Source organism: Delphinus delphis, chromosome 16, assembly GCF_949987515.2.
Source record: "Delphinus delphis chromosome 16, mDelDel1.2, whole genome shotgun sequence".
Lineage (NCBI taxonomy): Eukaryota > Metazoa > Chordata > Mammalia > Artiodactyla > Delphinidae > Delphinus > Delphinus delphis.
In genome coordinates this window covers 25503054-25518312 of record NC_082698.1, presented here as the reverse complement: position 1 = coordinate 25518312, position 15259 = coordinate 25503054, and the positions used below count along the sequence as shown (strand labels likewise).

Below are 15259 nucleotides of genomic sequence, written 5' to 3'. Positions count from 1 at the left end.
CGGTGGCTCCAGTGTCATGTGCGCACCTGGCGCAGTGTTTCCCCTGGAATGTTGGTCCTGGAGCATCTTCCTCAAGGTGCCGTGCCCCTTAGTGAGGGAAGTACTGGTCTCACCTGGTAGAAGTCACCAGGTGCCCCCTCAAGGGGCTGAGTGGCCTGCTGCTGGCACCCAAATCAGAGCACCGTGGGATGGTGCTCCCACCGCAGAGCTTGACGTTAGTGGGACCCTGTACTGTGAGTATTTGCTTTTATAAACAAACCCATCCAAGTGTAAAGGTCTCACTTCCTTAAGATGCGTCTAGCTGAGCACAGCGTCAGTATGACATGACACAGGAACTGGGATTATCTGTAGGGGGTGCAGAAATGAGAGAGAGTTCCCTGTAACAGAGTGAAACCCGGGCCTTGCTAGGGGAGGAGGCTTCTGCCCCAGCCAGCACGCCACGCTCTGGGCCGGGACAGCAGTGCCATCCCTGTGGTCTGGTGCAGCCGGGCTGCCAAGCCGTGGTTCCTCTGGCCTCCCGGATCTTCTCCCGTCGGCTTCCCCTGGCCTATCTGCTTTGATCTGCCTCTCCACACGCAGTCCGTCTCCGGGCGCCTTGCTCCTGGAAGGAGCCTCTGGGATCACAGTTACTGTGCTGGATCTTTTTTGGAGCCCCACTGCTGCTCTGTGAATCCTAAAGCCCTTTTGAGAGGATTCCAGCTGCTGGCTCCTTGACTTCAGGGAGAAATGGTTGACGTTTCCATACTGTCTTACCTGCTCAGTGTGTGGCTTTTTGAAAAGTCCTCTCTAGAAAGGAGCTGGCACGGGGGGCTTTGCAGTAGGGCTCCTGGAGGACGAAATCTTAGCCTCCCAAGTTCGTGTTTATTTTCTATAAACTACTCTTTACCTTTGATTTTTCACACTGTTTTATAACAACAGGGAGTCCCAAATAAGTCCTGTCTGGTCCCTGAAGGAATGAAGGCTAACATTTGGCTACAGTTATATCTGCTTTGGGCAAGGCCCAAGACCCTTCAGATGGTAACACTCAGTATCTGAGCGACAGATTCCTCTTTCAGGCCCCCCACTTCCCTTCTGGAAACTAACTTCAGGCTGTTGAAGGAGAAATGCTGGCTCATGGCTTCTGTGGGGCAGCAGGAGAATGATTTGGAGGAGGTCTATGCGGTTCATGTCTACAAAGTAAATGAGAGCAAGGCAGAGAAAGACCATCAAATAGTTGAGATCTTGATGTGCAGCGGCCCGTCCTCGGCACTACTGGTGGGTCGTCCTCTCCTAGGGCTGCTGGCTTCGTAAGCGTGGGGAGCGGGCTGTGGAGCAGACACAGGGCCCGGGGTCCTGAATTCTGTGCGAGCCCCGTTGTCAGGCCAGGGCCTCGCTCTTCTTTTCAGTGGCCCCTGCTGCAAGCCCTGGCTCTGGGGGACCAGACAGGGCCTCCCCCTCTCCTAAGCAGCCACTCTGGCATCCCGAAGCTTCCTCCTGGAACTGGATTCCTAGTATCCAAGTGTTCCTGGGACAATCTGCTTTCTCTTCATAAATGAGGGAGACTTTCTTCCTACTGCTTTAGAGGTTCCCTCCCTTTAATTCTCTGTTTCACGTGCATCAGGCAAGTCTAAAATCATATGTTTAAACTCTTAGGAAAACAGAACCTTAAGATTTGTGCATGGAAACTGAGATGTTAATCAACTAGCTTAAGCCTTGGTTCTTACATAATTTGAATGTGAAAGGGCACCCCATGTAACTCTTTTTTCCCCTCCTTCCTCACCTCACTTCTGGAAGAGAGCTCAGTGCCCATGCTGACAGTGTTGTCTTCCCCAAGTGGGAGGAGTAGGGCATCTTGCCATTTTCTAATATTTCAAGGAGCTTTTGTGCAAATGTTGAATGCAAAACTTCACACTAATATGGAACATTAACTGTGAATATATTTACTTGTGCTATCCCCAGTACCACACAACTAAAGGTCCAGCTTTTCCAAGTCTAGGAAAACAGTGCTAGATACAAGTAGAATTGCATTTCCCTTAGGAAATGAAGCAACGGGAATTTGGGCTTAGCAGGGACCATGAACTTCTGTCCTCAAATTACCTCAGGTTGAGGAGCAGACCTAAGTAGGCCCTGGCCAATTGAACCTGTGTCCTGGCTGGTCAAAAAAACAAAACCCAACCCTGTCATCTTCTGAAAAACCAGCCAGGGATCTGACCATCTTTGCCTTGCCTGGGCCAGGAGAGCAGGATTCCTCCAGTGTTCCCCAGGGCCCGGCCCAGGCAGAGGACTCACCTGGGCTGGCACAGGAAGGTGCTCACCTTGTTCCCTGGGATTCTAAGCAGGAGGCCACCAGGGAGGGTTGGCTTGTGCATGTCACCTGACACAAGCTCCTTGCTAGCAGGAGAGCAGGAACTGTTCCCCTCTCAGCTTTGATCCCGGAGATGTTTTTCTTGCGGAGCGTTGAAGACCGCGAGGCTGAGCTGGCAGTTCAGGGAGCGGAGGCTTCTGAGGCTCTTGTCCTGGGTCAGGTGCGGTTCTATTCTAGCCTCTGGACTAGTGGTGCTTCTGTCCAGCAAGGGCATCTTGGTGGGTTGCAGGTTAGCCCAGAATTAGGAGGGATTTAGAGAGTTCAATATGGAAGTGATCTGGGGATTCAGAAACTTTTCCCATGTAAATGGATCAGTGAGCAACCTACTCAGTGGATTTTTATACCTCAGGGCCATTTGCAAATCTTTATCTTTCCACGTTTCTTTTGTATTTGCGTGGGCTGATAGGAGAGATGAGTTCGGAGGGTTCTAGGATGATGTTTGTTCATTTGCCTCGGTTTGCGGATGTGCGGGGCACCTGCACCAAGCTTGCTCAAGGCTGTGGCAGTGGGCCTTCCTCCTCCGGCACGCGTGGGCACCCTTCCTGCAGGGAGTGCTTACGTGCTGCTTCTCCTTCTGCCCTGCCTGAAGATGCCAGAGCCCCTGGTCAGCCCTAAGGACAGGAGGAAGATGGCAGTTCACAGCAGCTGCAGAGCTCAGAGCAGCTTTCCTCCCACTGTCTTGGGCTGGGGACCTTCTTCGCTCTTCAGACCTTTGCGGTTGTCTCGGCTCAAGTAAGCTTTCTCACTGTATGGGTTAGAGCCACTGAGGTCATCTCAGAAGAATTGTTTTAAGTATCAGGCTGTACTTGAAGCAACATGGAAACAAAGGTTCTAAATGGCAAGAGAGTAAAGTTCTAGGAGTTTGTATGCCGAGGTTTATATGTACACAGAGCCAACACGTACTATGAGACTTGAGTGAGTACATTTTCAAGTTTCCACACCCACTGGGTGTTAAACATAAACGAATTGGAAGAATGACTGGGAGTATTGTTTTGCCTCACTTGGCAGGGTATCTTCCAGCATTTGCCCACATCTGACCAACATGGATTCACTCGAGAAGTGATTTCTTTTGGGGCCGGCTTCCTCTTCAGACTCACCCTGGAGAGAACTATCAAATGGACCTGGTGGGCCTTGAGTGCCTGCCCTTTTTGTTGGAGACCCAGGCCCCTTGGATATAAACAGCTGGTTTCAGGCTCCCAGAGCAGAAGCGAGAGGGAGAAAAGTAAGGCCTCAGGACTCTTGTTCCCCAGAGAGCCCCAGCCTCACTCCTGATTCATTACTCCCCGTGTCTAAAGTCTACTGTGAAGGTGGAGTGTGTCAGTCCGTTGACTTTTCTTGTTTCTGGAGTCCTTTTAAGTCCACAAATGTATATGCTTTATTTTATATTATTATTTATTATGTACATATGCCTCTACTGTTAGTACATCGTCTATGACTAAGATGAGATCTGTTCTGGAGCCCCTCATCCATGGAGCCTAGGGTTCTGTTGTCTTTTAAAGTGGGTGAGAAGGAGCGGTTTTGCTTTTGTCTTAAACAGGTTGCTGCTCTTACGTTGGTCCTAGTGTCCCGGCCCCTGTTATTGGGCCCACCTCTATTCCTGATGGCAGGTGTTTGAGTTGGGCCCACCTCTATTCCTGATGGCAGGTGTTTGAGATGAGGATGGAGGCAGGTCTTTACTTCACGGCAGGGCCTCTCAAGTACCTCCGTGAAATACTTTAGAGGTGGTTTCCTGGTGACTGGGTCTATTCTCTGGGTGATGGCACAGCATGGCTGTGAGGCCACAGCCTCCTTCCTCACTCCCACACTCCCAAACCAGGTTGGTGGCCTGGTCCCACAACAGTGATGGTCTCTAATTCCCACCTTGGACTGCAGAATCCATCTCTCTGGACCATGGAAGCTGCCTGCCCACCTGGGCTTCTAATATGCCTTTTCTTGGTCTTGAGGCCCAATGCCAACACTGCCTTGGCGCCTCAAATAAGACCCTGCTTTGAGTCTGATTTCCATCCTCCTTAGCCTTTACTCACTGTATCATAGTGTACATTTCATGCTTTGTAGCAGTGAAGTTTTCTGAACACAGTATCCAGAGCTGTGTATATAAACCTAAATAAGCACAAATGACATGTATAGGTTTCGTGAGCTGATTGTCATAATGAATGCATTTTATAATTCAAATGATGTTGTAGATTTACAATCTCTCCTATTTATTTTGTATCAATTTATTTGTAAATTTTGTGATTGTTTTAAAAGGTTTTTGTTCATTTCTATTATTCTGTTTAGATAAATGATTTCTGTTCACCCTTCTAGCGAATGTGTGTTCCCTCTTTCCCCTGTCACCTGTGCAACACTGACCTCGGTCCCCTGCCTGGTGGGAAAGCTGGGATTGGTGGTCGGCATGGCAACACAGCAGAGCGTTTCCTTTAGACGTACACCACCAAGTCTTATGTTAAAAGGGAAGCGGGTGCTAGAACTGAGCCTCCGACTTCCAGCCTGGTACAGCCAATGCCAGGGGTGTGTTCTCTTTTTCGAGGATTGTAATCTGTCCCCCATCAGTTCATTTTAGATAAAGATACTGGGGCTATCCACTCAAACTGCCCCAGACATTTGCCACTCAGTCACTAATAACACACACTTCAGCTGGCAAATCTCTAAGCTGTTTTTTCCTAGGCAAGACCAGAGGCCTCACTCAAGCCTCTCAATTGGCTCTTAAAGATGAAAATGGTTCTGCAGATCCTTCTCTGCGATGGGAAGCCTAGGAGAATGGTTGCAGCAGGCACAGATGGTCCACCCTCAAGTTAAAAACACTGGGCATTGAGTGTGGTGAGTCATGGTCAGATGCTCTTCAGGATTCAGTGGGCCTCCCACGTTCCCTAATAAGCCACATCCTCTTGCATTGTCCCTTCTATTCCTTCTACCCTCCTCACTCATGTGACCAGACTCTGAAGATCTTCCGGTCGAGGTTCACGGCCCCTCTGTGATCTATTCCTAGACCACATTCTTTTGGAATCCTTCTTCCCTCCACTCTTAGTCTCTGTTTTACATTCTTCTGAGAATTGAGCCTCTTGATGACTGGTCCCTTGTTTTTCCTACCATATTGTTTTAACCATGATGTTCTCGGTCTGTTTTACTTACACTAGTCCTGTGGATGGAGACATTTCAGTGAAGAACTGCTGACAAGACGGGCTGAGACAATTCCTGACCTAACCAGTGCTCCCACCTCCCCAGTCATCACCCCCAATTTCTCGAAAGTGGAACAAGGTAGATTACATTCCAGTGAAGTATTATCTTCTTGGGAGCCTTTTAGAAGCAGAGCAGAAAGCAGCACGCAGTGCCAGGAAAGGAATTCTCTCTCTAGCACGTCTCCTCCCAGTTGGCTGCTGTGCTTATTAGTTTTTCCTGCTTTACTCACTTTGTCTAGATGAGTCCTGAGCTCAAATCAGGAAACTCTCCAAGGGAAATAAAGGTGATTTTTCCTATTGTGAAGATGGGATTTGCCTAAGCCTTCCCTCTGCATCCATGGGGTTGCCCACATGTCAGTTCATTTCTCAGCTGTATCATGATAAAAGCTCTGGGGTTTCTATTCCGTCTAACAGATTATGCTCCCCAGCGCCTCTTCTCGACTCAGCACCTCTGAGGACACACATAGTGATCAGACGGTCTTGTAGAGAAAATGACTGGTACAAACTGAACGACCTTTTTGTAGCCTGGAGTTGATTTCTGAAAGCACACTCTTTGAAGGTAATTCAGTTTAATAGAGAGATGATTTCTTATTAAAGCCAAAAAGTTGAATTACATGAGATGGCTAATAAACACTTGGCTTCTTTGTATGATTGTTTTATCTTTTTCCCTGAGGTCCTCATATCTCTGCTCTTTCAAAAAGCCCCAGGACAAAGCAATGGTTATAGCGCCTCTCTGTGACATTCTGGTGGCATGCTATCTCCCCCGGTAGATGATTGTGAGGCCTAAGGACGCAAGGGGGAATCGGTTACAGGAATTCTTTGTCAGAGTGCTTTTCCTGCTAGGGTAGGAGCGATTGTGAAGCACTCAAACAGTAGCCAACACATGGCAGGAATTTTAGATGAAGCCAGCTTCCTTGCCACAATTCTGCTACATCCTTGACTTGAGGGCAGTGGGTCCAAAAATGAAGTTACTTGCTTCAAAATATGTATACCCACAAGTTAAAGATTACCTTTGGTACAAACCCTCTCTCAAAGACTGGACATTTAATAAACATTTTTCAGTGGTGGGAAGGTTTGCGTGACAAGTCCTCTTGCCAAGTATCTCAGGAACTTGTGAGACTTGGGAGGACTATTGCTGTCTTTCGTGTGAAGACTGTGCGTGCACTCAGCTGCTTGGGCTCCAGTGTGTATGATGAGGTTTATCTTGGCCTAGGCTCTCCAGGCCTCATCTATAGCCCTGGCCAGACATGGCTTTGGGAAGAGCACAATGGGAGAGGCAGTGCATTTGGGTGAATATTTGTACCTAATTTGACTCATGAACCAATCTGTCTAACCCATTTCTTTTCTAGTAATAAAATGGAGCAAAGGTATTTTATAGGAAGGAACATAAAGGGACCAGACCAAAAACTTCTGTCATTTAAAATTAGAAAACAGATTACTTACACTTGCAGTAAGAGTCGACAAGCTTGAGATGAGGTGTTGCGTGTTCAATCGGGAGGACTTTTTTCTGTTAAAGTTCTTTAGAGGGACTTAAACTATTGTTTATATTTTACTGCATACCTTTGTGGGAACAAGTCAGATAGTTGTGGACTTGGGATGAAGACATCGTGTCTGAGGCCAGGGGAGAAATGGTTGAGATTGTCGGGTTAAACAGAAAAGCTGCCTTGTTCATTCTGTAAACCAATGCATTCTCTCCGTAGATGACTTGCTTTCTGCTATTCCGACGTGCTCAGCTGTGAGAACAGCGTGCAGTGCCCCTTCTCCGTTCGTGGAGGTGTGAGATGGGACGACGTGGATTCCTGGAAGTCACCGGCTCTGCGTCCCGCCTGCTGTGCATGTGCACGTCCTCCCTGCTCTCTGGTGGCTGTGCACCGGTCCTTTTTTTCAAGGCTGCTCAGGTAGCTCCATGGTCTAGATTTCATTCTCAGGGCCTCCCAAAGCTGTGTATCATTTGATATTGTTCCATTTGAGGAAAAACTTTAAGAATAGCTCTATGCTCTAGTCACCAAGAAAGAATGTCATGAGAAACCTAAGTATTGAGACGTAAATTGCTGAACTGAGGATCTGGGATTAAGTGTATGGCAATAGCTAGATCATAGTTACCATTTTTCCCACCATCAAAGAAAGGTTAAATAGTTTCCATAACATGGAATGTGGACAAGGCTCCTACTCTTAATGCAGACTTAGATATGCAGTTGTTTGTCTCAGGCTATTTGTGGTGAATAAGCAGAGTATTTTTAAATGCTCTGGCAGCCTTGGAAAAACTGCAGGGCTTTAAAGTTGCTGACAAAATATTTCTTAAATAAATAAATCTGATTTAGGAATATCTAAACATGGACAAAGTACTTTTAAATCTGACATGTCAGTGCAAGTGGCTTTTTAAAGTGGTTGCTTAAAAACAATACTATCATGTCTAAAGGATTTGTAGCTCTATGTTTTTCTGTTAAGACCCACTTTTTCTAAAAGCATCTTAGAAAGGGTATCTTGAAGGGCTTGTTTTCTTATTTTAGGTCTCAACAGAGCTTATGGTAGGAAATTTAAGGTCTGAACAGAACACTAAACTTTCTTGGCTTTCAGTAACTTTTCTAAAATACACCATCTGAGCTTTACCTGACCATCTCTGTAGAGAGGAATGCACAGGACAAGGCCTCTTGCAGAGGCTGGGCTGTGGTCTGCTGTGCCTCTGACCGCTGCTGGATATACTAGGGTGCCAGGGGGCCTCACAAAGTCTGAAACTAAGTGGTGTTTTCCAAATACCCAGGAAGGAAGTTCTGAAAAGGGTTGGGAGAGCTTCCTCTCAGTCTAAACACCTTAGGGTTTTTTTTTTTAACGGAAAATTATAATTTTATGTTTCGCTTCCTTAATTATTAGCAACAGAGAGAAACTCATACTCATGTTTTAACAAGTCCAGTTACAGCTGCTCTGAGTCCCTGCCCAAGGACCACTTACTTCCCAGCACTCTTCTAACAGGAGTAATATGCAGGGAAGCAAAGGCTCTGCTCTGGGCCTTAGACTCCTATGGAATCCTAGCTCTTTAAAGTATATTTTGGTGGTCCTAAAGAAAGCTGTAACCAGTAGTGGAATTCTTATTCCAGGTGTGTGCTTTTCACTTCTCAATCTTTGGACCCACTACCAGAGACTCATCTAGTTGAAAAGAAACTCTTAGATAAGATCTTACGTGAATAAAACAAAACAAAAGGGGTGGTAAATTAAAGCCGTGTGATCATGTTGGGCCTTGCTCTAACAGGGGAGACATTTAAAGGTACTATTAAATTAGCCATGTAGTTGTAGTAAGTCACTCAGATATTATTTGGCTTTGGGAACACTGAAGACAGTGTCAAACTGGGCAGCATCTCCATCTTGAATGAGAATAATTAATAGCTGGGGTGATCACAAACATATTTGCTAAAATTTAAAACAGGAGCAATATCTAATTGCTATAACAATTTCTTTTTTTTTCTTTTCTATTTATATACTTTGCCTATTTTATTTATTTATTCATTTTGGCTGCGTTGGGTCTTTGTTGCTGCACGCGGGCTTTATCTAGTTGTGTCGAGTAGGGGCTACTCTTCATTGCAGTGTGCGGGCTTCTCATTGCAGTGGCTTCTCTTGTTGCAGAGCACGGGCTCTAGGCAAGTGCAGGCTCAGTAGTTGTGGCGCATGAGCTTAGCTGCTCCGTGGCATGTGGGATCTTCCCGGACCAGTGATCAAACCCATGACCCGTGCACTGGCAGGCGGGTTCTTAACCACTGCACCACCAGGGAAGTCCCTGCAATAGCATTTCTAACCTAATACTTTAAAAGTAGCATAAATTCCTAACAGATAACAGAATGTACATGTCTTGATGTGACAGTGTAAAGCCCTACACATTCAAAGTGGTGATGTAATACAGCCTTGGCTAAGTTACTGAGCTGTGTTCCCTACCTATAAAATGATTTTTTAAAAAAGGGAAAAAAAAAAAAAGCCTCACCTCGTAGTCCTGTACCAAAAAACTTTCCATGAAAAAACTGAGGCCTATTTAAGTGCTATAAATTTAGCCATTAATCATGCTAGACTATATTTCCTTTAAGAGAAAGTCAAATTGGTATCACTAAGTCAAACCTAAACCCACGGACTTCCCTGGTGGCGCAGAGGTTAAGAATCTGCCTGCCACGGCAGGGGTCACGGGTTCGAGCCCTGGTCCAGGAAGATCCCACATGCCACGGAGCAACTAAGCCCATGCGCCGCAACTACTGAGCCTGCGCTCTAGAGTCTGCGAGCCACAACTACTGAGCCCATGTGCCACAACTACTGAGTCTGTGCTCCATAACAAGAAAAGCCACCTCAGTGAGAGGCCTGCGCACTGCAACGAAGAGTAGCCCCCGCTCACCGCAACTATAGAAAGCCCGTGTGCAGCAACAAAGACCCAACACAGCCAAAAACAAATAATTAAAAGAAAACAACAAAAAAAAAAACCTAAACCCACTTGAAGACTAGCAGTTACTATAGTTGTGCTACAGGAAGGGGTCAAAGTCAGTATTAGAAATATTATACTTTATTGACTTCTAGAGCAGCTAATCTACCCTCCCATGTTGACAAATGACAGGAAGAATGGAAGAAACATATGAAGGTTAAAGTAAGAGTCTACACCACTGTGAAAAATGTTGTAACAACTTTCACTGTTCCGGTGAGGCAGTTATACCACCTTAAAGTATACAGTGATGATCCATTCTTGTTCTGAACAACAAGAAGTGATTTCGCTTGGGATTCTGAAGTGAATTTATCCACGTTGATTGTGCCCTGTTTTTGTAACGGTTCTGGCTTACAGAGCCCTCTTCCCACCCTCTTATGCTTGAATTTGAAATACAGCAAAAGAGGATACAGAAGGCTGGAATGGGGTGGCATGAGCCACACTATATGGCCCACACTAATGAATTTTACTCTGTTATGATGTAATATAAGAAGGAGGTTCTCTTCTTTTCAGGTGGCTTGATCCTTTGTCCTCTTTCAGCTGAATTCTTTCTATAGATTTAGCCCAGATGAGAAAACGACTGTGTTTTTGGATAATAAACATTTTTGCTATCAATCAAAAACATGTAGAAGTGGATGAAGACTTCTGCCTCAAAATGAAATTGCTGCAGTCCATTCCAGACCAGCCCTACCTACAGCAAGTAGAGAACACATCTGCTAAGCCACTGACAGCAGCCTTACAATGGAGTCACGGAGGACACTTACAAAAGCTTGTAAAGGAACCTTGACCTTAACAGAAGACTACATTTGATAATGGAAATAATATATTTCTCCACTGATATACAATACTTATGCAATGCACTGAAAAAGAAAGATGGATTTTGGAATAAGAGCACAACTTGTACCATAACAACATTTTTGGATCACCTCTTCCCATTGTCTTCCTTGCTCCACTCTGAGACCCTTCACCACCCTTAGTGTACCTGGATACACTATGACATACCGATGATGAAACAAGACAAGGCAACAGTGTCACAAGCCACGATGGAGCCAGCTGCATGCAGTTCAGCCCAGCTTTACCCTTACTTTCCTCCAGTACAGACTCCATTACAATTCTGAACCATCTGCGAAGAGTGCAGACACACAAAACTAAAACAAGGACCCCCTACGATGAGAGTATTGTAAAGTCTTCAGAAACTTTCCGGATGTACCTTTGATGGAGCCCCCCACCCCCCACAGGGACATCCTTTACTCCTGGGAGTCCTGCCAGAACTTGTTTAATGGGTGCTCAGAGTTTTGCTTTTCCTCCTCATTCTTCCTCTTCCTCCTCTTCCTCTTCATCATCATCTTCATCATGGCAGTGTGTAATTTCCTGGGGGGCCAGTGGGAAGAGGTTGGGGGGCTTAATCTCACTAATCGACCGTGTCAACTGGTGACGTTTGTAGTCGGTATCTTTGAAATCCACTGATGTACGGTTCCGGGTTGCAAGAGGGGACTCCATCTCATTGATATCTACATGTGTGTGTTCCACTGTTGACTCATGAGGCATCTACAACAAAGTCAGAGGTTCAGAAAGCAGGCAGAACAAAACAGCTGTCTCCCAGATCCTAATCCCTCTGCCTTTGTTAGATGGCTGTACAGAAGCACCTATAATGGACCAGAGGCCAAGCCAATTCAGATACTGAAGTATCTTCCTAGAACTTCCTAAAGCTGCCTATCCTCTTTTCTCTCCCACTCAGAACTGTGCCCACATTGTATACTATAGCCTGAAACTGGATAAGATGGGAGAGAAGAGATTATTATTTCCTATTTATTTCACAGCAAAAAAGTCTTGAAATATAGATCAGTATTGGAAAACTACACTTCTCTCATTTAGCACTAATAATAGAGGAAAGTCTTTACCATTCAAACAACTTTTAAACCAAGTAGTTTTCAAAGTAAAATTAAGCTCTGTAACATTCTATCTTGCTCATACTTTCTCAAAAACTCCTTTTTGTGCAACCATGTAACCTGGCTCTGGGCTTTGCACATTAGAAAGAAATGATCTAAACTTTCCTGTGCCATGCCAGATAGCTAGTGGCAGATCTTGGCCTTAACAGCGTTATCTTAACTGCAAATAGTAGCCTTAGGCTATATAACTCACCAAGACGTGGGCAGCTCTGAAGAGGTAGCTGAACGGGTAATACAGCAGATTAATGAAAGATGCTGCATAGAGATCAGCATAGCGCATCACCTGACTGGCAAAGAGGGTCTGCCGGGAGCCACTGCGAAACAGGCTTCCCATCATCCCGTAGCACATGTCCATGTCATGAGTTACTTTCTAAAGCAAAGAACAAGATTAAGGCTCAGCTCATTCGATAAATATTTACTGAACACTGGCTATGTGCCACTCCCTGTATAATATCAGAAATACAGAAATCACTTAAAGTTTATTTTCGAAGTTTTCTCCCAAATCCCATTTGGATACCTTAATACGTCTCTGGATGGAGCTAATGTCTGGGCGCTCATTGCTGCTGCTGTCAAGGTGCCTGGAGACAAGAAAAATCCAGTGAAAATCTCCAGAAAGGACGTCTCTTACATCTAAGTGACTCCTGAAGAGGCAGATGGTTTTTAGGGAAGAAATTTTTAGGGTCAGGAAACTTACTTGTAGAGTTCAGCCAAGAAAATATCCAGGCTCTGAAGCTCTTCGAAAAGTGCTAAAGTTTGGAAGAAAAAGGAAAATGTTTTAAGTAAAACAAAAATCATCTAGTTTTTAACTGTTGCTAAAACTAAAGTAAAAGGCTGCAGATATGACTGAAAAGTAAAGCTATAGGTGAGTGTGTAAAATGACTTCCTTCCCCCACCTTCGGGAAAACCCACCGACACTGCTTGGAATCTGGCAGCAGATGACGCCAGCATTTCCTCCTACTTAAAACCACCCCCTACATACAACTTTCCTAACTGGATGCTGATTCTGAGCTTATAAAGTGCCAATTCATACCCCATCTCAGGTGTGTCAGCAAAGCAAGTGTTAACGGTTCCATCTTTAGATAAAAGCATAAGTCACAAGTCCAGAAAACAGAACCAAATCAACTAGATTTCTAAAATTCTATAGGTAGAAAGTTGAAAATGTAGATGAAAGGCTAGCCAGAAAATCCCACCAAGAAGTACAAACAATAGCAACAGCCACTATACGCTGCACGCTTTCTGTGTGTTCTAGCCCTTCTCAACCTGGGTTCCCCAACGAGAATCAAGCCATGATGTAGCCACTTGTATATAACAAATCTTCTTTACCATCTTTGGGAGAACGAGAGTCACTCAAATCATTTTGTCTGTTCTGTGGTTCAGATGAGGAGCCTCGGCTGAGAAAGGTTGTTACTTCTATCTCCTTTATGCAGGCAGCTTTATGAGAGTAGGTGTTACCCTCATTTTCACATATGAGGATACTAAGGCACAGGGTGTTTCAGTAACCTGCCTGAGGGCTGAAGATAGTAAGTGGGGGAGCCAGGGTCACTACCTGAGGCAGGCTGAGTTTCCAGAGGCAGGACCTTCCACCACGCTGTGAGTGATGCTAGCTAGGACTGGCTGGAGAACTTGTGTGTGTCAAACATCTTTACATAACTAGGGTCAAAGCTCAATTCAGTGCAGCGTATAGCTCAGTTCAGAGAGTGCCTCATTCTCTACTTCTCAGAAGAGCAAATAAATACCAGTGATCAGCACTCAGAGCCATCAATGCCCCAGAATCACAGATATGAGCTGGTAGCAGAGAGACTGGAACTAGCAGGCATGATTGAACAAATAAGGGACTACAGAGAGGTAAGCAGAGTTCACTTTCAGTTGCTACTGTAACATAACGCAGACCAGTAATATTCTAAACTTTAAAGGGATTCAAGAAGAAGGCTGAACAAGATAACCTCAAAATTCTGGGCTTCTGTGAAATATCTGGCTCTATGAGAAGGAGGTATCCAAATATAAGGGCCCATCTTTTGACCACCCCTGTCTGACCCCCTGCATACAAAGTAATGGTTCATCAAAGAGGACTGATTCATAGCTGGCCATTCAGATACAAACTAGCTACATCAAAGATTTATAAAGTAAGAATAATGGCTCCTTACAACTCTTATCAGTCCAGACATGCAGCTCCTGTGCAAGTTCAGGAATCACCAAAAAAGTTCGCCACCCTTGCCGTTTCTTTGATTTTAAAATGTCCCCAAAAATGTGATCTCCAATATATAAAATGTCTTTGCCCTTGGCTCCCAACAGATCACAGATTGTATCAGATGAACCTGAAACAATGGAACGAACAATGAGAAAACAATAAATGTCTCCATATTAAAAACCAGTGTTCCAAGTACCATAACCATTAAATACAATTAATTTTATTCTTTTAACTATGTGAGGAACACACTAAAAGGGTGCACCTTTCTTAAAGATAAAGACTCACCATTGTCTTTTTTCATCAACCTTTTTAGTGCCCCTAAGACAAGGCCTTTAGCTCCACTGTGCTCACCAGAGCTCTTGATCACCAAACGCAAGAGCAACAAAACTACACGTCTCAGCTTTAGGGGGCATAACCCTTCAAAGTACCACTGCCATTTCTCATCACAGATCTGCCATTAGGTTGGCTTTGTTCCACTGCTTTTCATTCCAACAAAACACACATCTGTGTCCACAAGGGCTCCTAAAAACCCCTAGAGGACCCCTTGGGAACCACCCGACATGATTCCAGACACTGAGAAAATGCCTCAAATAGGCAAAAGGAGGATTGGAAAAAACTGATCCTTTTAGTGAAAATCAAAGGTTCACTAGGACATACTGACCACTTCTCAAAACCTTTCTCCCTGACTCCTATTGTATTAGTAGGTGATTGAAGTGTTTACCATCAGGAGACGATATCTTTAGAATTCTAAAGAGTATATGTGGCACTGTGCCAGGAGGACACCAAAGCTTTCAGGTCTCAGCAAAGGTCTGAGCAAAGACTTACACTAAATAAAGGGAAGTCTGTGACTCACCCCCAGAGTAGACAATGCCATGCTGCAAGGGGCCCGTGTAGGTACCAATCTTCAGCTTGCCAGTTTTCTGTGAGAAAAGAATAGGAACTTCGTAATGCTTTATCCTTCTATCACAATCTCCACCCAAAATGCTACTTGGCTAGGCAGCCAAATGAATGTCACTTCTGAATTATATTCATTTGAATTATTCTGCTATATCGATTAAGACCAAAAAACTTCAAAAGAGAGATATGGCTAATAAGTTAAAACTACCTGTTTCCGTAGGGAGAGAAGGAGTGGGGAAAGGAGAAACATTAAGG

At 44.9% G+C, this 15259-nt stretch overlaps 1 protein-coding gene across 6 annotated transcripts in view; it reads right to left on the bottom strand.

The window, feature by feature from the left end:
* Positions 1 to 10038: 10038 nt before the first annotated feature.
* NT5C2 (5'-nucleotidase, cytosolic II) overlaps positions 10039 to 15259 on the bottom strand; it is a 103494-nt gene continuing 98273 nt past the window's right edge. For all 6 annotated transcript variants that reach the window (XM_069541510.1, XM_069541511.1, XM_060034146.1 and 3 more), the window contains 6 exons: positions 14961 to 15027; positions 14064 to 14234; positions 12614 to 12665; positions 12437 to 12497; positions 12113 to 12289; positions 10039 to 11518 (listed from right to left, as the gene is read on the bottom strand). In XM_069541510.1, coding sequence (XP_069397611.1) covers positions 11279 to 11518; positions 12113 to 12289; positions 12437 to 12497; positions 12614 to 12665; positions 14064 to 14234; positions 14961 to 15027 — 768 coding nt within the window. In that variant the 3' untranslated portion in view covers positions 10039 to 11278. The remainder of the gene's footprint in view (positions 11519 to 12112; positions 12290 to 12436; positions 12498 to 12613; positions 12666 to 14063; positions 14235 to 14960; positions 15028 to 15259) is intronic.